Raw genomic sequence first — 27,407 nt, forward strand, 5'->3', positions numbered from 1 at the left:
TTACTAAAGCTGCAGAGACTTTAAAAAGTTTGAAAGTCTCAGAAAGATCTCAACATGGAAGGGTTTTCTTTAATAGTGCTTCATAAACTTGAGTGCTTTTAAGTGTAAGTCAGTATCTTCTCAAAGTAACATGAATCTAAAACATTAAAGGTTATTAAAGCTTTATCAACAAAACTAATTGGAGGCTGAAAAATCATAATTACCATTGAGGTATTAATTTGAATAAGTGTTTTCAGTGATAACTATTCACACATAAATCAGAAGTCATAACTGCATTGGAATCAGCATATACAATTTATCAAAATCTTTTGCAATATTTATCTTCTTAAAAGGTGGCAAACACATGTTTCAGAGTCTGTAATGAACCACTTTTGAAACAGATATCTCACTGAGCTATATAATTGTGGACCAGTAATCATAACTGCAAATGTGAGGAAGTGGGTTTTTTTCTGACAACTCAGGCACTGGGTGGCTCTCATGGATTTTCAGATGATGACTTATTTACCAACTGAACAGGGGAGTTATGTGCCATGTAAATAATACAGAAGTAACAGGTCTGCAAAATCTGAACTCACATTCTACCTGCATTAAAACCAATTGGGCTTTTTATTTTTCCGCTTGTAGTTTTTTGGACTGTGGTGTTTTGGATTTAAGGTGTTTTTCTAGCCCCCAGCATCTGAACAGACCCATATCAGATGTGATCTTTGCAAAGCACAACAGCACATTTCTTTACTCCAGAACTTAATCTACTTGCAGCCTTTAATTGAAAAAGGTTGGATTATTGTTTTTCATTTAAAGCTTTCATCAGCTTTTAAAATTGATAGTGCCTATATTCACAAGGGATTAAGGAAGAAAATAAGTATACATTTTCACAGCCTTTAAATCACATAATTTGCCACTGAAATTAATGTGTATCATCTTGAATTATTATTTGATCTTATACATAAGTGCTCTGCTATTTAAAAAGAGTCTTAATGACAAATCTACCAAAGGCAGTTCAAAGCCCTTTTATCATTTTTTTTTCATTAGTATCTCCCATTTTCATTTCATTGCTTTTGTTCCTTACCACCTTCTTCATCCAGAAAAATAAGTAACAGCCAGCGTCGCTTTTGAAATGGAAAAATGGTTTCAAATCACTGGCAAAGCTTAATGACTTCTGACTGCTGAGATATGTTAATTTAAGCCAGACCAAATGTTCCTCAGCTGCAAATATTTGGTGTTGTTCACTGGGAACTGGCAAGATTTATGAGGGCCCAGTGGCAAAGGCTCTCTGCTCACATGCCTCACATTACAATTGTTTCACATGTTAGATGATAAAAGGCTGTTTGAAAAAAAAAAAAAAAAGGGGAGGAGGGGGGAGAGGAAGGAAAAGAATCAACTTTTCACAGAAAATGTGTATAGTCCCAAAGAGGATGAGGACTTAGAAAGACAGCTATGCTTTTTTTCTGTCAGTGAATCTTCTCAAAGAACCATTTAACTGCTGAATTAATGTGGTATTCTCATGCCAATCTGCATTCTTTTCGCCCTCTCAAAACATCAAAATCCATGTGACTGGATGGTTCAAAGCACTGTTAATGGAGCATAGAGGACTTTATTTTTTTTTTTTAATTTCTTTTTTTTACTTCTAGGTGGCCAGTCCAAATCTACTGCAAACTGATAGTGACCAAAAGTTATTAACCTTTGGCTCTTTGGTTATTTTGAGAAATGAAGTTAGTGATCTCAGTTCAGTAATGAGTAGACAGGTATCTACATCATAAATACCACAGTAACTTATGCTGATGGACACTCTTGATAGGGGAATCTTACAGAGGTAGGGCAGAGACCGAACTGTCCTCTGGGAGAAGGCGCCTGCATGAGTAGTACATCAATAAGAAAAATCTGTGAAAGCATTCCCTGCCATTCTGGATATTAGTTTGTAAGACTGTAAATTGGGGAGCATTCAGTCTGTTGTAATTCAACAATAACAGCAAAGGAAAAAAGCAGGGGGAATGAGGCATTGTACAAGTTATGTTCATAAATTTCATTTTTTCATATATGCTTAAAGGGAAACTTTTAACCACTTTATTAATGAAAAGAAAAATGAATTCCTGACTGGCTTACGTTTACTCTTTAATTTGTAAGTGACTGTGAAATTTGAGGGTTTTACTGTTTTCCTCAATATTGTAATAGGATTAGATCTTTTTTTCTTTCTGAAAGCAGAAGCTAAAAACTAGTACTAGCATTTCTTGGTGTGCAGAGAAAAGAATGAATGCCATCTCTGCTGGGTTAAACAACACATTGCCTATAGCCCTTCTCCTACCCACACTTAAAACCTTTGAGGCAAATATAGTTTTGCTTTCTGAGTCTGTCTGAGGTTGTTATTGTCGAAAGCCTAATTGCTGCTTTCATGCGGACAGCTAACCTCAGCATGAGAGCTACTGGCTTACCACTGCTGATAGTGCTTTAATCCTTTACCACTGCTTTTTGTACCCCATTCCTTCTAGAACGTGATAGAACAAGTAAGTTCTCCCAAAATTCACAAGGGGGAAGGGTACAGGAGCTTTACTCATCCTGGATCAAATCACCCCTCCCCAACCCAAACAAAAATCATGCAGCGTATCTCCGTGGAAGTCTTAGGGCCATCCTAAGCTGAGTGAGCATCAGTGCGAATTCATTCAAACTTTACGGTATGGATGTTTGCAATCAGAATAGATTAACCCTGATTATACAAATCAGCTACAGTGAAGGTCTACTAAGCACAGAAATGACTGCTCTAATGATTATAAGGTGATAACTCCTGGGCGGTATTCAGGGTTTCCACTGAAGGTAGTGGGAGCTGTGAGGGCTAAGTGCATTCCTAGCATTTCGAACAGGAAAGAGAAATGCCTCTGCAGGGGTCCAAATGCCCCCTTGAGTGTTAAGAAAGGATTTTCACTTTTTCAAATGTACATAATGGTTCTCACAGACAAGAGAAATATCTTGAAATAAATAAATCAAATGTTGGTGGGGTTTTTTAAAAAATTTGTTAACTAAAATATGGAAAACGATGATACTCATATTTGCATTTAGGCTGAAACTATTGTTCCTTAGGGAAAAAAATACACCATGTATTTGTGCTAAATACTTTAATTATGCCCTTCACTGGGATAAAAGGAAAAAAAGCTGACAGCCAGCAAAAGAAAAAAAATCCAAATTCTTTTGTTGCATTAAATATGACACAGATTGTAAAAAGCAATATTTTTACCCTTGAAATGTTTAGAAGTATTGACATTCTGTCCACTCAATTGTCAGCTCGTCTTTAGAGATAGAGCTTCCAGGTTCTTAGCATTTTGTAAACTGACACTGATCTCTATTCTTCTTTAAACTTGTATGCAATTCTCGGCTTAAAAAAACCTCCATGATACCACGAAAGGTTATTCTTGCTGTGGACACTTTAAAAATTCTGTGCTATCCTTATGGCTGTTTTCCTGATCTTCCAAATTTGTTTTATTAAATAAGCCTTATTAGTTTTACTTGTCTCAACAAAGCTTGAAAAGGGATTTGGGAATATTATGAGCTACTGTTCCCGGGGGGGGGGACATGTAGAAGTTTTAGCTTGTGCTACTGGAAGGAAGCTCCTCAATGCCTCAGAGCCAGTGAGGAAGGGGAAGCAGCAGGACCTACATGGAGGTAGAGCAAAGAGCTGGTGGAGTTAGAGGCAGACCTGGGAGGCAGAGGCTGTTTTCACAAGTTCTTCGGTTATTTCAGTGGGAATTTGTGTATGTTAATTGGGCAGCACAAAATCAGCTTCACGAATCTGAGGGTCCAGCTTTGTGTGCATAAAACCAAAGTCTGTGTCAGAGCCTGCCTTCCCTACCTGAGCAAAACTCTGGTGGAATTTAAATAAATAGTAAACATGAAAGACTGAAAAAAAGGATTTGCTCCTTTGTGTACCAAATAGGTATATAAACAAAGTTAGCTGCATGTTAATAAAGGTTAAAGCAAGTAAAAGTATAACATTATAGACTAAATTGCTAAGCCTTCCTAGCAGAAGCAATGGCATTGCTTGATTTCTCTGCCATTATTCATATTGCTATGTTTACTTTAGAGTGCTAGAGAAGTCCCTTATGATTTAAATAAAGTTTGTCATGTTTTACTTCTATTGGCATGCAAATTCTTCAAGGATAAAATATCTGTTAATTTCTCTGTTTCCTTTCACTCCTGCTTAAATGATGAGGCATGATTTGTGGTATTTAATGTAATCAGAGTATCATTAATTTTCTGCTAAAATGTTTCTGCATATGGACATGCAAAATAAGTATCTACCATGCCATCAGTTGGTTAAAGAATCAAAATGAGGATGACAGTGTTTTTCTAAAGAAGATTTCTCTGAATCTTTCCACCCACAGGCTCTGTTGAAGGCAGTAAATAGTCCATTTTTGTTAATGAAGCTTCACTCATACAGCTGGGATTGTTTAATATTTTACGAGTGTTACTTTGTTTTGCTCTCAACGATCTCAGGCAGTTAAGGATTTATGAATCGTGTTTTTCTCAGCCCATCTGCGGTTTCCTATCTTCCCTGGCCTTGAGAATATGTTTAAATTTATTAAAGCGAAGCAAAGGCTCATTATTTCAAAGGAGAGCCAAAGTGACACAGTGAATTGGTTATTAATGGAAAGGCACTGCCATAGGGCGATTGAAATTTAATGATATCCTACAAGAAAAAAATGAGGGTGTCACTTTCCAAAAAGTCATGCTAAATGCCAGCCTTTTTAAGGTCCTGCCGCTAATTTTATGCCTGCGCACAGTAATGTTTTCAAAAGCGTTTAGGAAACACGGACCAGTGACTGTACTGATTATCCTTTTCACCTTCTCGCCTGTTCCAAATGGGTTTGTGCAGTGAGCGATTTAATCTCTAAATATAGGGAACGTTAAAAAAAATAACATTGCTGTTTTTCACAAGCTAAGGGCCTTTTGCAATCCTCCAGAGATGGACTTGCAAATATGCTATCTCCATATGCTCACAGTAAGCTCTCAAACTGGCTCATCACCAAAAAAAAAAGAAAACAAAAAACTTCAATCACTTTATTTCTTCTGCTTTTCTGTCATTCAGGAGATGTTTTATGTACACAGAGTACATTTATCAAAATGTAAGTCACACGTGATTCGAGCATACCTAGGAAATTTGGAAATTTCTCCATTTTCTCCCGATTGGACTACATTTTCTTTCAGAAGACAGTCCTTGTTTCCTGAAATGCCTTCCACCTGTTTCTGGATTGTCCTTAATTTATAATATAATGTTCATATAGACTTTGTCACTATGTTTTCTCAGTTAGAAAGACAAGGTGTACAATTTCCTGGCAAAATCCTGTGTATTCTTCCCAAGCGAATGTTGAGGCTTGGTTTTGTTTTTTTTTTAATTTGAGCTGGGTATAATTCTCAGACCACAGAGACCCAATAATGTGGTCCTTAAGTGACTGTTGAAAGAGTTCCAGATGGAAGAGGGAGATGAGGAGAGAGGGGGAAATACCTGTATTAGGACTGCAGGATCAGGCTGATAGAAACTTGTTGATGATGCTGGTGCTCAATGGAGTATTATTGTTTAATGTTCCAGTGCTGGTGATAACTATATGGTCCCTTCTAGTTACGTGTTTCAACACATGATTTACTACAACTATAACCATGTTTAAGCACAATTGAGGAACAGGGATTGTGGATAAATCATGGATAACACAAGGTCTGTGTAAATGTCTGGACAGAAAATAGCTTGTGATAACCATGTCAAAAAAGCAGGCTTTACATTAGGCACCTCACAATGTTAGATGACTGCTCCTTTGTAAAAGCAGAAGAACTGGTGAAGGATTCTCATGCCATGACAACAAAGCTGCTATGGCTACACAAGCTATTGTGTGACCTTCCTCCGTTCTCAGCCATCGGGATGAAGAATCCTCTTTAGTACATCCCCGTAGCTGTTCTCCTAAGATATCAGCTCCCCCAGAAAGCATACAAATACCCAGCAAAGCGAAAAGGGGTAGTAGCGTAAAGGGATATTTGGTATCAATCATCCTTGGTTAGTACAGAAATGGTAGAAGTCTGTGGTGGAAAAGACACGCTAGGTCACCTAGTTCATCTCCCTGCTGGTGCGGGAAATGTTCCCGACATATATTTTCTAGTGCCCTGTCCAGTCTAGTTTAAATACCTGATGCAACTCATTTATATTTATATTGTAATTTTCTTACAAACATAAATATAAAACCAAACTCCAGACGTTGCCCTTGACAGGCACATTAGTAACAAATCATTTTCTAACCTTGCTTATGGTAAATTTCCAACCATCTGCTGACAGGTAAACAGAAATTTCTTCCTTTTTTTTTTTTTTTTTAACTCTCAGAAGACTTTCAGTTCCCAGCCTCAACAAATGAAATACCCTCCCCACCCCCGGCCCGAATTATGAAATGACAGCACCATGTTGTTTCTAAAGGGAGAAATGTTACCCTTTCTGGAGGAGTGCATCTGACAAGCATCCCCTGCACATGGTCCTGCCCCTCCTACACATAGGATAACCTGTGGTCTTAAACATACCATCTGCCATCTGCATGCCATAGAGGTGGAGGCAGCCTGAGGGTAATAAAGACTGGTAGCCATCTTCCTACTTCCAGGCCCGCCCCCAAAAAAATAAATTATTGCCAAATTTTGAACTCTTTCTCCTATAGAGCAGAATCCTGAGGTGAGACATTCAGTTTTGTTCAGTCTACAGAAAAGTTGCAGTAGGGAAGAGTTATTTTCAGAATAGAGCGAGGCTAGGTGAAGTGAGTTGTGGTGTCGTTTCTGAGGAGAAGGCGGCAGACGTCGTTTCACACGCCTCGCTCTTGGGCCTGGCAGCGGGCGCTGGTAATGGCACCTGTGCTATGGCAAGCAAAGGCTGCTTCGCAGTGTCTGGAAACTTCGGTGAGAGGGCCTTGGTCTCAGGTTAACACCAGGAGATAGAGGGGTTAGAAGGATGGGCCAGCTTCTGTGAGGTGCTAAGTGTCTTCTTCTCTGGCTTAAATGACTGAAAAGGAAGGCCTTTCAAACTGGGTGCAAGGATTATTGTAGCCGGTGCCATGCCTTCACAGGGACTTTCTGTTGTCTGGGGTGAGGGGGCAGAAGAGTCAGAAAATAAGGTCCATAAGACCAGCAAATACTGTGTAAACTGAAGCCCTAAGAGGATTTGCATACAATTTTAAAGAGCACGGGGAGAAATGGCGCCTCAAGGGCCTGCAACTTCGGTTTCTCTGAGCTTCCTGTTTTAACTATAAACTTATCATCCTATAACCTTTCTAACAAAGACATAAACACTTCAGCTACATATATTTTGATTGTTTCATGACAGTTTACTGGAGGCTTAGCAATGACAGATTTCTTCATTGTCTTTTTGCCAAAATTTGTCCTTTAAGTCATTTTTGTTGACTGCCCCTTTTAGCAGCTCACCTCACAATGAGAGAGGAGACAATTAATGGGAGGGTGATTTATCACTGCCAAAAACTGTCAAGGACTTCTGTTGTAGCTGGAGAAAAAGCAATTTCACATTATGGCATTTCATTCCGAATACATTGTATTTACAGCTCACAGTTTTATTTTCAGAGCCTATTATCAGGTGAAACAGTTGCATCTGAAATGTTGTTTGTGACATAGGTGACCTGTTAGGATTTGATAAGTATTTACGCCAGAGCACAAGGGGCTCACACATCTGCTGTTGGCAGAAGCAATGGAAAAAAATAACCTGGAAATGAGGCGTTTGATTTTTCTGGTTCCTACACTCGAGCATCTGTTGCTATAATTAAGTGGCATTCAGTAATTGCAGAGCAATGGTGAAATAAACATATGCATTCTTGCCAGCTTTTAGGATTTGGTGTCCTTACAGTAGGAGAGACAAGCAAAGTGACTTCAGCAAGAACAAAGGGTTCTGTAACAAAGTTTAACAATTAACTTTCCTATGGCATAAAGAGGAATTTTACAAGGAAAAAGAAATAGAGGGAGGAAAAAAAAATCTAAATTGGCCGGTAGCTTTCGTACATTTAAACTGATCACTGCAAGAGGTAAAGCAGAATACTGAACTGGGAACATGTTAACACTTTTCTCTTGAATGTACATGACTCCCTTGGGGTTGTGTCTAGAAACTAAAAATTGAGCATGCAATGCTAACTGAAAAAATGAGCATGCAAGAAATGTATTGTACAGAGAGAGTTTCTAACGCAAGGTACTACTTGAATTTGAAGGGGGAGTTGAGCAGAAGATCTCTGCGAGGGGCCCTGCTGCCTTTGTTTATGCACCAATTGTGGTGTAAATGAAAACAGAACCTGGTGGTCAGTATTAGTTAAGAACATTGGTTAAAACAGGCTTTTTTAATGAATCATTTATAAGGCATTAGTTAAACAATCAAATGTTCCATGTTCTGTGGTGAGATCCAGTATACTTTTTTAAACTATTTTTTAGAAGTAGAATGAACTGGGGATATATAATTTTTTTCTGAGAGAGGATTTAAGGCAGAGCAGTGGCTCATCTGATCAGAAGTTTTGTGATGGTCGTGGTTTTTGTCTTTTAAGAACAGGCTGTCCAACAAGTTATTTCAATAACCTTCCTTGTACTAAAAATAAAAATAAAAATGGATAATTGAATAGCAGAACCCATGTAACCTAACAGATATGTGGCAGATGTAGCATGTTATAAATTCTGGGAACCTAAGAATAGAAAAGAGTGTCTGGCTCTTGCTGTCTGTCGAGGCCAATAAAAAGTGAGCATGAAAAAGAGCTGTTAGTATTGTTTGAGGAGGCCATTCTTCTATATGCTTTGGCACTTTCTCTTGCATGGTCGGGAGCAAGTTTGGCATTAACTATGTGCCTGCTTTTTTGGCTGGTGGAGTAAGTAAGAGGAACCACTGTGCAGTGGGCAGAAAAAATTGCAGTAAGTGTCTTGAATATATACATAGATACATACATGCATGCATGCATACATGCATATATATTCACATACATATATGCAGAGAGAGAAAAAGAGATGTAAAATGAATAAAGCGAAGAGAACAAATCTTGTTTACCGGAGATGGGACAGGGTTGAAAAGTCAAAATAACTGATTGATAGTTTTTTCTTCACTTTCCATCACTGACACTCATTTCTACATGGCCATAGGAAGCCATAACAAGTCAGTCAGAGCTTTAAAGGACTGGAATAGCACAGGATCAGGATCTATATTTTAGCTGAATGTAAATGTCAGGTTGCTTTTCTCAATTTACTGTTCGGATAATGAAACTGAATCTGTTTGTTAATTTTGTTTGTAGATACAAATATTTTGAGGGTATGTATAGCTTTCTAAACTGATAGATTATTATTGTTTTTAGCTGCATTTAATTAAATCTGATGCTATATCAGTAACTACATTTTTCTATTAACATTATTGGTATAATACTGAAAAAAAAAGAATCTAGTCAGACTTGAGGACACTATTGTACAAGAGTCTGATTCTACGAAACTTCATATATTGATAAACCTGCTTAACTCCATTTTTATTCTGCAAGTGAGCTCTTGGATTTTGATGTTGCTTTGGGGATCCTCAAGGAACAATGTTTCGGAACTAGGTGAGAGTCAACAGACTTTGATCATGTTTCAGGCTTTGCCAATGACCTGGTGTGTGACTTTGGGCAAAGCACTTCACCTCTTTGTGCCTCTGTTTCCCTCTGTGCTTATTTACAGCCGAGTTCTTTGAGGAAGGAGTTACTTCTCAAACGTTTGCACAGGACTTTTATTTCCTTTTTTGAGCCCTAGGCACTAGAAAAAAGTATTCTCACATTAAGTGTTTCGTTGAGCAATGTTGGAAGCTTTTTATTTTTCATGGAGGCGAGCCCACGGACAGTGGCTGTGAGCCTACTCCTGCCATCCTTGCATTGGCTTCTGTTTCTGAGCCATTTGAGTAGGGAATGTGGCATTAGGACCTCTTATAATCAACATTCTTTTGCCAGCATCCATTCTCAGCCTATTAAAAGAAAAAAGATAGTTGTGAGAACTCTGTCAATAGTGAAAGATCTATTATGTTGTCCACTAAAAACTTAGTAGAGGCTATAGGAGTGATTTTAATTGAGATTTTTACAACCGTTTGATAACACTGTTTTGATCACCGTATTTAGGGCTGGATTCCAACAGTGGACATAAAACCTCTGACTAATCCACTGAGTCACCCAGTCCCTGTCATATATTGCTTAATGGTCCATGCTGCCAGGAATTATAATAGCTTTCTAGTAATAATTTTTTTTTAAAAAGAATCTTTATGGGCACAAAGTCTTATATAAGTTTAAAACTCAGATTTTTAAAAAGGCAATCAAAGAAAACTTACTAGAGCTATGCTAGACTGCAGAATTTTCTTTTTTATTTATAATAAGCGTATAGAGTCTTAAATCACATAAACTATAAGTTAATGACTAATATTCTAACTTTGGTTGGTTAATGTTTGCAGGGCACTTACAGATGCTAGAATAATCTCTAATGTTTTTGCTCAATCTGCTCTGGAGATGGATGAAATAAATAGTTTAAACTAATTAATGTAACACCAGCTGTTACAAGTGCTTGGCAGACGTCTGTGAGTTTTGATGGGCAGAGAGCGGCTGTTGTACTTGACTTTATTTTAGTACAATGTTGATCACAGTGTAAGCTGGAATAAATGACGAGCCAAAGGAAGGAACAGAGGATGAATTCTGTGTAATGCAAAATAAATATTGCCCTTTTTCTGAAAATATTTTTTGAGGTCGAGGGAGAGTTATGGTGGACTTTTATTAAGTCGTAAGTGCTGTGACAGCAGCTGTGCTAACCATGCTCAATATTAACATGCTTTACAAAAGCTGAAAAAATACATAGGCATATATGAAAATTCACATTGCTTTTAGATTCCAAAAAATCTTAAGGCTTAATATGAGCACTTTGGCTGCATATTTTATTTCTACCTAGTAATTGCTATTAGAAAGAAGAGATGTTTAAGACAGGTAGAGAAAGAATAAGTATTAGTTCTAGAAAGTTAATATGTTTGCAAAGAATAAGTTGGATTTTAGTGCTATTTGTGTGCATGTGATTGTATTGTATAGTTTTTATTTATTTTGCACTCTAAAAATGAGCATGACTGGGAGAACTTTCAAGGTGCAAAATAGTTACATCAAACTGAACTTAGTACTTTGTGCTGTAGCCTTAATTTATCAGTTCACAGCCAAAAAACACCACAAAGACGAAAATATATTTCTCATGAGAATTCATTGTTTCCAAGTCATTTAATAAGAAGTTAAAATATCCAAGTAACTTCTCTTTTAAAGTTGGAAGGTGGAATAATTGTGCTGTGACAGGGAAACGATGGCTGCTATCTCTCTGTGTGCCAGCATTAAGATAACAGTGTCACTGTACAGATTGTTACCCTGCGAATATGTCTAATAAGTTATTATAGCGTGCTGAGCAGATGGCAAGTGTGTTCCTGAAAGAATTGATGGATGGGATATGATGTCATCAGTGAGATGACAAGGTTCACAAGGTACTTGACCTCCAAGAATAAGTCCTAACTGGTTAGAATTCTAAATGGTGAACTTTTGTGACACTGGCTAAATGGGAAATATGTGCAATTTGTATTTCTTTATGGTAGTGTTTACCCTCTTCACTGAACTCCACATAATGGGATTTGGTCCCTGAAGACTTGGAGATATTGTTGGAAGGTTTCACCCTGTAACCTTCAGAGGATTTCAAATACAAATCTATACGTCCAAACTTTAACAACATCCCACTGAATGATATTTATGAAGTCAGGTCCATATCTTTTCTTTCTTTATATGTATGTATCCATAAAGAGTTTAATTGAGATGCTCAATTAATTTAACATGTTCTTCAAAAAGAGAAAACTACTGACTTAGTGAGAAAGTACAAAGTATAGAATTATAGTTTATACTGTTGTAAGAATGTCTTTAAAATTGTGGGCTATGCTAGCATGACAAGGATCTTAACAGTGTGCTAATAATTTTAGTTATGACTAGGTTCTCCATCTCTAAACTGAATTAAACAAATAAGTATTTGGTCTACCTATCTATCTGTCTGTTTCTCTAGGTGTCATCCTTTTTATCCTGTTCCAAATGACAAAGTGGGATCTACATTGTTGAAACACAGGGTTCTCAAATAGTCCTCTTAGTTCTTTGTATGATTCATGAAATGAGGAAGGTACATGTGAAAGCCTCAAGAGGGAGAATCCAGCTGCCAAAGTTTAGGCACTGCGGCTGCGGCTGATAGACACCTACCTTCTCTTTGCTGTATGGAGAATTTAGGCCCTTATTTAGAGACTGGATAACCTAGGCAGAAGGAATCTACCCTTTGTCTTATTTAGGTACTCCGTAAACCCCACCGATCACGAAGTGAGCTCTGTATGTGTATTTTTGTGAGCAATTATGCAGATAGACAAATCCTTCAAAATTTGGAATTAAAAGTTTGTACCTGTACATAGTAAATTGGAAACAGAGGCAGAACGTGCAAAAGGCAATATATAGAGAATGTATCAAAAAAGAACAACTGAAACAAAGGGGATAAATGAATACTAAAGATATATACTATGGCTTTCCTACAATGAAAGTTAGAGGCAAAGAGTTTGGGGTCATGTTTCTTAACCCCTGAAATTAATAAAGCTTTCCCCCCCCATTGATTTAGCTGTATTTGGCTATGATCAAAAGCAGAAAGATAGGAGGAAGAGGCATGAGCACAGTAGTTAGCCTTTTTTAATCTTTAATAAAATACTCATGGTTTCTTAAAATGCTTATTGTTATTTGGCTCCTTTGAAATGAGGAGGTATATCCCTCGTGGAAAACTTTTCCATATTTTATTGATTGTTTGCAGAACAAAACATAAATGCTATATACGAAAATAAACTGAGAGCATGTACATGCATACTTGTTCTGAATTCTTTATGCTATTTATTTTCAACACCGATAGTTCTTTGAGATATTTGAATATTCATGTGACAACATAGGAGTTATTTACATGAACTGAAACAAGAGGAAACCAGATGAAAGCACTATAGATCCTATGAATAAAAACAATATATTATAATTTTTACATTTCATAATGTTCTGAGTTTCAAATAAGTAAAAGTTGTTTGTAAAATTTCTACTACTGGGGAATATTGTTCCATTTCTTAAATCAGCTTGTAGGTGCAATAACACTTTCATAAATATGTTACAAATTGCTTCCATCTTTCCTGTATAAATAAAATGCTGAGGGTTCCTAAATTACTTCAGAATTACAGCAAAGCTTTGGATTGAGTTGTAAATGCTATAACAATGTATCAATTTTAGAGTAATTACTTTGAAAATATGGATTACAATTTAAAGTTGCCATCCTTTTTTTCAGTTGATTTTAAATCCATGTCCTTAATCATCCAACCCAATGCAACTCTTTTACTCATGTTGTAGCCCTGCATCTGGTTCTACTGGTACAGGAAATGTGCAGACAGTAGAAGGAAGATACTATAGCTCTCAGATCATACTCCCTTCCTTTTACTCCAGTAGTAAGGGTAGAAGTATTGTGTCTGCAGGAATAGTAACTTATTTACATGTGACTAGTAAATAGTAATCTCTCTCTGCATATAGTTTATTGTCTATACTGAATTATTGTTTCTCTGGTTTATTGCCACTTTGTTTAAATATAGTAAGAGAGCAGTAACCTGCTCAAAACCTGCTATTAGTAGGGAAGCATAGAGATGAATCTTTAAACAAATATTTTCACTGTCTATAGTATGCACACTTTGGTAGTGGGTGGATTCAAGGGATTTGGTTCTGTTCTTGTAAGGTAATATTAAAAACTAATACTGAACTGTAGTCTGTAATCATGTCTACCAGTTTGTTAGCATAATTAAATAATAATCTGTCAAAATATTTAAAACCAGCAGATGAGTTTATCAAATAATTTGATAAATTATTCATTTGAGTTTTCAATTTTTTAATAAAACAGGAAAAACAGAATCTACATCTCATATCATATTGTCATAGGTGTATTGATTATGTGGCTAAAGTATTTTCAGGAGCTAAGGCTTTTCTACCCAATCTGATCAGTGTATACATGTCTGGATGTATGCACTAGAGACATGTAAAATATTAATACAAGGTAAATGAGTGTTCACCAAGCTCTCTTTGCCATATGGCCCCTATGGAGGATAGAAGGCCCTGGCTAGCTTAAGCCTGCCATATGGACCTGGTGGAAAAAGGTAGGTCTTACACACAGAGCAAACCTACCATATGGACTGGGTGGAGCACTCAAAACTCTAAACATTTCGCATACACCAGGGCCTTTTACACAGAAGTATGTAAAAACATACATAATACATTACACACAAAAGCCATTGAAAAATGGATCAATTGTTTAGGTTTAATATGAAGCTTTCAAGCAATGTCCAAAACTATATAAATAATCAGGGCTTATTTTGAAATAGTAAAGAGGATCATCAATCATTTACAACTGACTATTTTACTTTGCATTTAACATCTGCTGTATAATGGGACTGTACAATACCACCCTTAATGCTGTACAAAGACCAAACAGCCAAGAATAATGATAGGGTTAAAGCAAAGTTTCTCTGAATGTCATCGCTTGTTTTTTTTTTCCCTCCTGTTTGTAACCTGAAACACAAACGTAACACTTTGTGTAAGAGTTGTGAGGAAAGTCCTCACAACTCTTAGAAATGGCTTCTGTACTCCTAATCTTTTGGCGAATTGAGATTAAGCATAGGATTAGATCATTGACTGAACTTTATTTCCTCTACGAAACCAAAAAGATCTGTGCCAGCTGGAGCTCTGCTGTTTTGATGTCTAAGATGTCTGTTGCTTTTGTATTCAACAAATCTTCATTTACTTTCCACACTGAAAATGGTGTGGTGCTACATAGTGGCATCTTCTTTTATAGACCAAAGTGACAGTAAAGTAGCATAGTAAAATGCTCATTATATTTCAAACCACTGGACCTAATGTTGAACCTTCCTGCACATTGCCATGTAAATGTAACTATATTGGCTTGAATTATTTATACTTAAAAAAAAAATATCAAAAGTCAGGTTAGCACCATTCCAATTACGATTGTACCAAAATACAGGAAATTGGAGCATAAATTAAAGATGTATTTTTAAGAACTTATTTTCCACTTTCTTATCTGTTTTGATAATGATTTAGATCTTGTTTTCACAGTTTTACATGTGAAAATGAATAAGCAGAAAAGAAGTCAAGATCTGTTTTATTTTTACAAATAGGGAGATTATTTAGGCTGGTTTGTCCCTTCAGATTTCTGTCTCAATCTTTTCATTTTCTCTAACTGTATTTTTTCTCCTCTGGTCTTTAGTTAGACTTGAAATTTCAACAAGCAGACTAATTTATTTATTTCTTGGAAGGGGGAGAAACTACTGAAACAAATTTTAGAAACAATAAGTGTTACTGAGAAAAAGGTTTGAGAAGTAAGGAAAAGATTGTAGGAAGCAGTAGAATATGCTGAGTTACAGAAAAGCTAGGACTAAGGGAAGACAAAGGAAAGTTATTCTGAAAATAATTAAAGAAGAATTTAGATTTTAGTTTTTGAACTCATTGAATTGTACTGAGTCGCTGCAACTTGCTCATTTCAGTCTTCTGGGGGCAACAGTTCATAAAACCATGTGGGGTGGTCATTTCCCAATGCAGCTCTTGCTCTTTTTCTAGGTGGGCTAAAAGCCAACCTACTATCAGGATACTGAATAAAAGTATTCTCCTTAAATATATAATGAGCTGATCAGGTTAAGATATAAAGCTTGTGTGATTTGTTTCAGTTGGTTTAGGCAGTAGCTGTTTTCACAGTACCATAATGGTAAAGATCTTTTAATTCCTGTTTTGTTTATTTACAGTTATCACATAAATGAATTATCATAAAGTATTAGAGAGCATTTGAACAACTCTTAGGATTTGTATTTTGCTTCAATTGCATAGCATTTATAATTGCTTAAGGAATGAAATAAATATTTTTTCAAATATGTTATTGGCATAAACACTGAAACATTTACAGAAATTTTGATGTGAAACAGAATTAGTAAAAAGATCTGTCCCTGTAATGGAGTTACAGCGTGTATTTCCTTGATCTTGTGATAGAATATAGATAAAAGGCTGAATACAATATTTAATTTGCATGAAGGTTTTAAACTGGATCCTGGGAAAGATTTTAATTTACCAGCAAGCATATGGCATGTTTGCTGTGTAAGGTACCTTAATTTTCTGCATTTAATGTAAACCAAAATGATCCAGGTTACATAATGACTCCAAACTATTTTTTATCTTCTTAAATCAGTGCTGAATGTGACCCATAATGTATAAATACATAAAGGATATTTTTTGGTCTTCTCTAATACGAATTCTGATATATTAGCATAAATTACATATTCCAAGACATGAAGACACATGCAGGCCAAATCTCACTTTAAAGTGGATGCCTCAAATGGAGCAGAAAACATTAGAGGTAAAACTTCTACATTATTCTATCAGTGAGCATCAAGCTAGTGAATGCCATAGAAATCTTACTAATGGACACATTCTGGCAGCTTGTTGCAGATGTTTGATGAATGAATTGCAAGAGGAATCATATCAGATTTAAAAATGCTTGCCTTTTCATTCTGAATTTTGTTTCTGAGCACTCTGGAGTTTAGGGATTTTGGTTTGTTTATTATTATGGATTTCTGTGAAAATCAGATATTAGGATATAATCTATAGGCAATGGGTTGAAAAATGTGGCTATAATATTGTAAAGGACTGTTTCTGATGCTATGAACTATGAAACTCATATTGAACTCCCATAGGCAGACAGCCAAATTTCTATTACGGTATCATAACCATATAATCCAAAATGTGTACATCAATTATTGTCTACAACATTTGCATCTGAGTACTGGAACCATTCCATAGGTTAACACATGAAGGTTGTTTATTATATTTGTTAAAAAAATTATTGTGAAATCATTTTAAAAAGTGAGTCAAATACAATTGATAGTCTCTTATGCAAATGTGGTTTTTTGAAGTCCCAAAACTAAGGAAGCCTCTGTGCTATACTGCTTCATGATACTAAAACAGCTCATTCATTTTGTACCTTTCCTGGTGAGACTTTGTCAAAATGGGATGTGCTTCAAATCCTTTTGTTTTCAGTAGCAATCGCTCTAGCAGCTATGAGAAGAGTTAACGTCTTAGAGTTACTAGATCACATACTTCTGTAAAAAGCAAGTGTGTATTGCCATTTGGGTACTTAAGCAAAGAGTAGACATTATTGAACTATTGATGATAAAACAACTGTTACCTTAACCTCTCAGAAGCGTGACTGCAGGGCTTGACCAACACAGTCCCCTAGGTATTTTCTTTTCAAAGCATGGTTTCTTCCCCTGCAGTTCCAATGCATTTGTAGCTTTTCCTTGCATATTCAAGAATTCCTGAACCTATTACCACATAGCCCCATACAATTGTGTTGGATGAGTTGATCTGACTATTTTTTTGTTATTTTATTTTATTTATTTTATTGGCATTTTTGGCTCTAAGAGTGAGGCAGTAATACATCTGGGGTAGGAATTTTGGCATGGAGAAAGCTTGGGAACAGGTTTTCTCAGTATGTTTCTGTCTTGCTATGCATTTTTAGACCGGTCATCTTATTCAGTGGTCTAATTAATATAATGTCAGTCTGAATATTAGAGGTACTTGATAGTATCCTTTTTATTAAAGAAGTTATTAAAATCATGGGCATTAATAGTATCTTACAGGAAAGTGAAGCGAATATAAGTATACATGTTTTAAAAGTATATGGTTTCTGCAAAAAGAACTGTGAGTGAACATTCTATATATTTATGTAAAATCTCATATTTTCTCATGTTATTTTAAGAAGAAACATGACAGCATTCTGTATGAATATTCAGTTAAACAAAACACTTAGATTAATCGATAGATCCAGTTTTACAGATTCTAGCCAGGTGAAGATTTTTCTGCTGGGTCAGACTACCAGTATAAGCTACCAAAAATGTGAAGCATTTAAACCTCTTTTGTCTTCTCTATTGAACTTCTCTGACATATTTATTTGTGAAATGCAGTACTGTTGACTTCTGTGCTGCCACTTTACACCAGGTGCCAAGCATGCCTGGTCAACCTCATCTGCTTGCCAGCACTCTGGGGACGAGATTGTGGGACAGGTTATGTGTTGCTGAATGAATGACAGCTGACGAGTGTTGCACAGACACATCACCATCTATTCATTTTCTGTTTGGGCATCTGATTCATACTATCAGCAGATTACCAAGAACATGGGCCATGTGACAAAGCAGCAGGAGCATCGATGCTTAGTCCCCCATAATTGCGACATGGCTAGACATGAACTTCTTGAAAATGTTGACTTAATTTTTTTTTTCTTGAAGAGAATGAATATTAGAATTATTAACTGAACACAGAACAAGGAAAACAGTGTGAATACAATGCAGTTCCAGGTATTACCATAAAACCTTCATCTTCAGAGAATTACAAGTTACCAGCTGTGCTTTTATCAAGAATTCCCTTCTCACTACTGTTATGCTTACAAAAAAGGTATGGTGTTATTTCAGCTGACAATGACAAAAATGCTAATATTATTGATATTCCTTATATTTAAATCACCTTAAATCCCAAAATAATAGATGTTTTTCAACTTTCATGAAGCATGTCCAGAGGATTATTAATCCAAATCATGAGGCACTTGAAATGATCCAATAAAATCTAGCAAAATGTATTCATTACATTCTGTAATGTTTTTTCTCTGCATTTTGCAGTAGCCATACGGAGACAAAGTATAGGGAGGAGCAGGCAGCACAGAAATAAGTATGTATGCATTTTGCGGTAGCCATACGGAGACAGTTAAAGTATAGGGAGGCACAGGCAGCACAAAAATAAGTATGCATACTGTGGATGTATTGCCTTGTGTATTGCTTTTATCAGTTGAGATGTGCATATTTATGTCCATAATTTTGAAAATGTGAGTTTTACAGTACATTAATTATGCAGTCTTTAAGTCCAATCCCTAATTTAAAGTTTGATGTTAATCAGGAATCTAGCTCAGACTGAAAATACTTGGCTTGATCTTTGATTCTGCATACATTTAGGAAAGCTAGATGTACAGTCAGGCTACCTAGGTGAGGGAGCCAGCTTCTGTAGCCAATGCAGTAAAGGAGATTAAATGGCTAGTATCATGAATGGTGGTTGATTTCCTAAGCAGGTATCCCTTTACTACATAGATGATTATGCACACCCCTCAGCACGACTTTAGAAAAAGCTCAGAATGACTCTTGTGAACCTGTAGGGAGACACATTTACACAACCCTCCACATACACTTATGCATATAAGCAGTTCTCACAGAATTGCTATGAAGCCAAGAAACATTCTTTTTAGCACTCAGTATTGCCTGGCTGATGGAGTGGAGCTAGCAGAGTACTAATTGGGACATTTGACACGAACCAGTAAAATACATTTATACTTTTTTCAGCATCCAAAGCACAGATGGCCTTAATGTGCATCCGATCCCTGCCAGTAGCATATAAGGATCTTTAAAAAAGAAATAATGGACATAGTTCTCATAATTAAGAACTCCAGGTTATAATATTATAAAGTGCCTTGTGTTTATACTAATATATTCTTAAATAATGCAATAAAAATATTCAGTGTACCTTTCTAACCATCATTTTATCTTTAGGAATTTATATTTCTTTAGGGTTAATTAATGTAAGTTGCTGTCAGGTGTTCAAGATATTCTTACTATATAATTATCAGATATCTGCAGAATAACCTCTGACTATCCCATTTCTTTTTTATTCCTGACTGTTCTACGAACTTTAAAAAATTATGTGAAAAATTCTGTGAGTGAACAGGATAATTTTTATTACAGGGACAGAGAAACGATGTAATTTTATTTTGTGCATTTTCTGTTATGATGCCAAAGTACACAAAGTGGAAATATCACTGGCATTTTAACATTCAATTGTATGGTAAAATACATTTGTTTAAAAATATGAATGATAATTTATTCTGAAATATTGTGAAATCCTTAGAATAAATAAATCAGCAAATACTGCTTGACCCAGCCCTAATCAGTAATAGGCTGCAATATAAGATAAAGGTTATTAAAATAATCCTTTTATTGAAAGAGCAAATTAGATAAGTTGCGCTGATTGACTCTGAGTCCCTCCTAGGGACATGTAAAATGAAGAAAAAACTCAACTTGATCTACTCCAAAAAGCCTGAAGAAATCCTCACAGCTGGAAGATCACTACTAATTACATTTTTGCTTTTTGGATATATTTTGCCAACTCTTTCCATTCATTTATAGTGTTGTTATACCAGTAATTCCTTAACAAAACTAAAACACATGGTCTTTAAAGAACATATTTGCTTTAAAGAATATATTTTCTATTGACAGCTATAAATTTCATTTGCATTGAACCACAGTTCTTGAAATACTACAAGCATTACTTGCACAAAATACGCTGTGTTAAAATCACAGTTTGGCTGTTTTGTTTATTTCTTGCTGAGTCAGTATAAATTTCTTGCTCCTGGGCACTCTTTCTCCCCTCCTTCACCACATCATCCCGATCCTATTATCCCTTTCCAAAGTGTTTGGCCACCTTGACTGTCCTTCTTTCCTATTTTCTCAACTCAGCGTTCCCTGACTTCTTGATTAGTCCCTGTCTCCTTGTCAAGTCATCCCTGTTTCCAAACCCCCACATCCCGATTCCAGCCAGCAATATGTTCCTTTTTTCCCTCTATGTTTATAGATAAATTGGCTTACAGGGTATCACCATAGGAGGGATATCACTGAACCTGGGAGAAAGAGAGGTCCCTAATCTCATGTTCAAGGGGTGATTCTCCCGCTGGCTCTAATTTGCTATTATGGAGACAACTCCAACTGCAGTAAGCTCAGTGACCCTGAGCGGCAGTGAAGAGTGATCTGTAGGGACTGCATTTTCTTTAAAAGGATTAAAGAAATACTGGAAATGTATTAACTGAAACTCTCTTTTCCAAAAAGGACAAGCATCAAGTTAGAATATTGTCTTTTCAGTGGTTAAAATCAGGCAGAATTGTCAGTAAAAATGAATCTTGGATGGGCATCTAAAGCTACCTCCAGAGTGGATGTATAAAACTAGATTCTTACGTACTTTTATTCTTGTGTAGTCCTTTACATCAAGTGAAAGCGAGCATATTTTGAAGCCGTGCCACTGATGAAAATGGTCCATAATGGTAGAAGTAACATACAGACGTATGAGTTCTGTAAGACCTATTTGTACAAATATTTGTGACTGCACCAGGTATAATGCCATCGTGTGCAATCTACATATCCAAGAAACACATTCATAGTAGCTATGGTCCTTTCCATGTAACCTTTTAATCTTTTAGTCATATTTCATTATTGGTGAGTTACTATTCCCAAAGTCCTCAGGCAAACGTACCAAGCCAAGAAATAGAACTCAGTGGACAGCATTTACAACGGTACTATTAACTGTGAGAGCACCAGCCTCTCTGAAATGTTACAGAAACAACAACCAGCTAGTCAGTCCATTTGAATATTTGGTATTTTCCCCTTATTTCCAGCTGCCACAGTTGCAAATGTTTTAATTTCAGAGTATTTGGGTGTCCTGGAGAACTCTTTCTAGCATAAAAAAATAAACTAAAATGTAGATTGAAAAAAAAAATGTTTTTATAAGAGTTAGTTTTAATACATTCCTTTTACAGTTCACAATCATCTCACATTGCCCCTAGTTATGTGCAGGGTGAATCCCAAATGACCAAACCTATAAAGCAGCCAAATGATACGGGAATTGTGCAAGAGCATTTTATTATTTTTTTTTTAATCTGCACGAAGTTGGTAAACATTTCATTTCAGCACATGGGACTCCCTGTTCTTCTGTGTTAATATAAATCAACAATTACAGATTAATTAAAATAGAAGAGCTTCTCACACCTGAAACCTGAGGAAGATGAAATACAAAACTTTGTACTAAAGGGTGTTTGACAACATAAACCAAAAACATATTAAGCCAAATGGAATAGACTCTTTCCACAAAAATGTATACACCGGATTTATGATAGTAAAAAGTGAAAACAGGATCCTCTTTCATCATTCAAATGGTAAGAATGAGCCTGTCTTAGGAACAAATACATGTGAAATATTTTACAGAGAACAAAAAACCATCAAGATGCATTACAAAAAAACATTAAATGATTACAGAAAGGCAGTAATCTGTATAGTATTTTTTTGAGCCAGCTATTATCGCTTGCTTTCAAATCCTGGCAATATCAATATTCTCCAGTTTGATTGGTGACTGGTCTGAACTTATCCTACTTGCTTTAAGGAACAAAGACAAGAGAATGGCTACCTCTATTCATCTATTATTGTTTAAATAGCTGTCACAGCTTCCAGGATGTCTGTTTCCATGTTATCTGGTGAAAGAATAAAATAGGATGGCAACAAACCAAATACAGTGAAAAATGTTTGTTGTATTTGGCCCAACCCAGCTGCTGTTTGCAGATAAAATCTCGTTTGAACAAAACCAGGTGAATTTTGGAAATTGAGGAACAATGGATGGAGTGGATGTAGCATTTACAAATATTTTAAAGATATGTGTGGCATTGAGACTTGCCTATTATGGTGATTTAGTTCATATGTCAAGGCACATATTCATCTCTGCTCAGATACTGTAGAGGCTTGGGTAACAGCTTGTCCTATCCTTGTTTATTTGTTAATTTATAACATCTCAGTTCCCAGCACAAGCCAAGGCAGGCCCGGACACTTCTTTGTTCTGCCTTGTTCTTTCTTTTTTTTCCCTTTTCTTTACACTGTTGTGCTCCCAACTCTGACAATGGAGTTGTAGATTGACCCTCTTTCCCCTCTTGCCCTGGCTTGTCTTCGAATGCTTCCTTTGATGTGTTCAGACTGAAAATGCCAGATCTCTGTGTCCCAGCAAGGGCTCATCATTTTTGCAGCGTTGCTCTGCTAGTAGGTTAAGAGGAACATTAGTAGTTCCTTTGCAACAGTTTGAAAGATGTTAGGCTAATGATTATTTGGAAACAAAGATATATCATCGTGTTGAGAAAAGAGGACTTCTGCAGGAATGGAAGATTTTCAAATGCCTTAATTACAAGAGGTCATATTATTTTGCTACTAAGATACGTGGTTATGTTTTAATTGGCTGTGATTACAATGTGGTTTTTCTTAAAAATGCATTTTTTCAAGATTCCCTCGATCATCGCTTATCTCACATCCACAAACATCCATGCTTCCTGTGTGTAATATGTACATTTGCTCTGTTTCAAACATACTCACACTCAAAAGTTTATTTCACATGGGACATCAAGAAAACAAAGTCACATTAGTCTGAATTTTTTTCTGAGTAGACGTTTCATTAAAATAAGTTCATCGTAAGTTCAGCTCTCTAGTCTTACCCTTCAGTGTAAATTTGTTTCTGTTAATTATTATAAGAGTTTGGATGTTATTTTGAGTTCATTCTGCATAACTTTAACCTTTTTTGAGTTACTTTGCCTCTCACAAAACCATGCCACACATTGTTAGGAAAATCTTTGCAAACTTCACAACATGTTTTGAGCATGCACAAAGTACAGCAAACTTAACATATATTTAAATTTAATCCCTTGCTTAAATTCTATGACAAGACCTGTGTTAGGAGCTTTTTGTATCTCAACAGTTGCATGGAAGAGCATAGTTTTTAAGTGAATTAAGGCCTATGGAATTTTTAAGTGGGTCAATTTTATCTAGTAAGTTTTAAAATATTTTGACAATTTGAGACCTAAAATATTAGTAAGTTTCTAAGTTGTCCTAGAAAGTATGTCCTAGAAAGTCCATTTCTCTGACAAACCTAGAGGCAGATGATGTCCCTTTTTTAGTTTACTTTCTCATTTATATGAATCAGCTCCACCATGCATACTAGTGATTAGACTCTTTCTTGCTATACCATGCAAGTCCAATACTTTTACTGGAACCACTGATATGAAGAAGTCTTTAGCCAAAAAACTCAGTGATGTAACAAAGAAGAGGTTTTGTAATTTTTTAAATTTTTTTTTTAAATTTTGAGTAGGAATCATTTGGGAAAGCCATATTTGCAGCAGAGGGAAAAAAAAGTTTTCAGCTATGCAATAATATTGTGTAGTGTTTACCAATCTATTGTCTAACCAGTTTTGTTTAAGTTTTGGGTTGTTTCTTTTGATTAAGGAAAGCATAACAATTCTGACAGCAGTTTGGAAAAAAACATTTGGTAATGATTTTTCACACTAGAATAGGATTCGAGAAGATGAACTAGCAAGATGATGTGAGAACAATAAGCTAGTTTGCAATACCCAGGAATACCTAATTTATTTTTTCTGATGAAGTGGTGAATATTTCTATAATATTTTAGAAGTTGGACAGAAAAGAAACAATTCAGATTTAGGGCCAAATTTAGTATGTTACTACAAAATGACCAGAGAGATGTCCATGTTGCTGTGGGGTAGCATGAGGACAGACGACACATCCACAGAGTACATTTTTCAGACCCTGCTTGGAATCTCAGTAAGATAGGTAGGAAAGAGTTCAGTAATCTACAGCCAGTTTTTCTCAGCACTTTGTGACATGAGTGGAAAACTTAAATATAGCTGTAAAAATCTTTTATGACTCTGAATGGGCTCAAGATTTTCTTGGTCAACATCAATTCATTTCACAAAGCTTACCTTCCTAAGCTTTTGAATGATGACTTTATGAGAAAGCAGTAATTGTAACACAAATTGTGAGAAATAGGGGACATGAAACAGGGTCTTACTCCTTGTGTAGGCTACTCCCAGCCTGAGCCACACTGAAGTAGGAAGAACAGCTTCCATGGTAGGACTGGTCTCACCAAAAGCAGATCTTTCCATCTGAGCTAGTCAGCTTAGGCTTCTCTTACAGTCAACAGGCACTTCTAGAGGAAGATTTGTCTCCTCCTGCAGTAGATGCCTGTGACAGTTCAGACAAATTAGTGCCTTAAACTGGTGTCTGCTTCTCTCCACTGGCTATAGAAACAGCTAAGTGGGACCAGCCCAGAAGCAGATGTCCAAATGCCTGTTTGGGTATTTCTGTGGAGGGACATAGTGGGTGAGGCTTTTTACTCTAGCACTGTAAATACTGGCCAGCACAACAGTGCTGGTGAGGAGATGGGACAAGAAATCTGCACCTGAACATGGCTGATGGAGATTGCTTCCTTCTGGAGTAGCGGTGGGTGAGGACTCTTGTAATGAACTGGGACTCAGAGTTATGGTTTTCTGGTCCTGGGGTCATCAAAGCCTACCCTCTAACCCTTTGTTGCTGCAGATTTCAATTTTCCTGGTCCTAGACTATGTCCACTTAAGAAAATACTGCACCCCAGTTGAAGAGAGAGCTCTTTTTAGTCAACTAGGATCAGAATTTTCATACAATACAATTCCTAATGTACATGATAGGAGAAATAGAGAAGTATAACTATTTATTGAAACTATAGTTAAATAAAGTGCAGAAAGAAAGATAAATTAAAATACCGCAAAACATATGTATCTTATAAAGATCAAAGCGCAAATGGAAAAGAGCAAGTCTGACAAACTCTTCTGTAGTCAAATAGCTGTGCAAAGATCTGCATAATACCAGGAGTATATTCTGATGTCCTTGTACTGTATTGAGATAGATCAATATGTGTCAGCCACTGAGCCCTTGGTAAGAAGAGTATATATAGATATATGCATCTATATATATGTATAGATAGTTTTCCTTTTGAAGAATTCAGATTAACATCTGGTGCAAAGAAATTGACCTAAATTTCTGTATCATATCAACAGTAGTCTAAAAATATTCCAAAAAAGAAAAAAAAAAGAGCGTATTGAAGTTTCTATTAATTGTGCGGGTTTTCTTTTTTTTTTTTTTTTTTTTTTTTTGTACTTACTTTATAATCCATTCACAGATTATCTGTGAAACTTTAATCTTAGAAGTCTTCAAGCTTTGGGAGTTTTTTCCCGTTGTGATGTCAGAACTGATCAGATCGGATTGTTACAAAGATCCCACTAAGGAGTTTAGCACTAATTGTTAGAAGATGTCCGTGCTTAAAAAAATTAGGCCAGTGATTGTAACCATGCTGTTAATTTCATGTATTGTTCAAAGCATGTTTCAATAGTGGGAATCAGGTGTACATTCTTGATTAAAAATGCTTTGAGGAGCTGTAGTTTTTCTCAGTGTTGCAGAATCTTCTGAGCTGTAAGTGAAACCATCAAGAGCGGGAAGGGTTAATTGTATGGGAAGCCTCGTATTCAAATACTTCTCATATACAAAATATATGTCATGCTAGAAAATATTCTATTGTCAATCCAAATAGAACACAAACTAAAATGAGATAATTGGGAAGGTGCCCATAAAGTCAGCCTGAATATATTATCACAAGTATATGTGAGATAATATTTGTTTTAAAAAGATTCTATGGCACTGTAAACTCAGTCTCATTAGAGACTGCATTTAAAAGGCTTATAAAGTTACTCATTAATGTTATCTTGTTGTATCTCCACAGCTTTTTCATTAAAGAAAATTCAGCAGAAAGCATTTTCTCCTGATAGCAGGAACCAATTTGCAATAAATGTTCTGGAAACCACTAGGGAAGCCATTACTGAGGTCTAATAAAAACAGACAAGCGTAACTTGTTCTATATTTTTGTTTCAATCACATACAGATGAGACCCCGCTCTCCACACCAACCGCAAGAGACAGCCTTGACAAACTTTCTCTAACTGGGCATGGGCAACCACTACCTCCGGGTTTTCCATCTCCTTTTCTATTCCCTGATGGATTGTCCTCCATAGAGACCCTTCTGACTAACATCCAGGTAGGCCTTTCTGTAGATCAGCTTAAAGGGATGGAGAGGAGCCAGTTGCAGATTTGTCTAAATTAATACAACCATTCTGGCTTAATTAGTTCATAAGATTATTTGGATCAACTAATTTACTGAAACTTTCTAGTAATTTAGGTTTTAAAGGAACCACAGCAAACAAAGGAATTTAGAAGCTGTCAGATACAGTACATAAAAATACAGATTGTATATTAAACCACAGAAGAGAATTCGATGAAAATTATATTGGTGTGTTTAACAACATTTGTCTTAAATGCTCTTTTTATTACAGGCTAATGAAATGTATCTTACTGTTTAACTTTATCTCATTTACTAAGCAGAAAAACATTTCTTTAATAAAGAGTTATTTTAAATTGCTGGAGTGCCAAGGTGGAAATGATATTTAAAGCTATTTGAAATGTGTCTCCCATAAAAGCATTCACAAAAAGCACTTCTTTTATAAATAAGCTCATTTCACTTAAAGTACTGTCTTCAAAGAATAGACTTCAAAGAGTATTACCAAATTTTCTGCAGATTTCCT

At 36.0% G+C, this 27,407-nt stretch overlaps 1 protein-coding gene across 5 annotated transcripts in view; it reads left to right on the forward strand.

The window, feature by feature from the left end:
• Positions 1-27,407, forward strand: part of DACH1 (dachshund family transcription factor 1) — a 367,345-nt gene that overhangs the window by 289,943 nt on the left and 49,995 nt on the right. For all 5 annotated transcript variants that reach the window (XM_072850103.1, XM_072850101.1, XM_072850099.1 and 2 more), the window contains one exon: positions 26,712-26,863. In XM_072850103.1, the coding sequence (XP_072706204.1) occupies positions 26,712-26,863 (152 nt within the window). The remainder of the gene's footprint in view (positions 1-26,711; positions 26,864-27,407) is intronic.

The sequence above is a fragment of the Ciconia boyciana genome, chromosome 1, assembly GCF_034638445.1.
Source record: "Ciconia boyciana chromosome 1, ASM3463844v1, whole genome shotgun sequence".
Taxonomy (NCBI): domain Eukaryota; kingdom Metazoa; phylum Chordata; class Aves; order Ciconiiformes; family Ciconiidae; genus Ciconia; species Ciconia boyciana.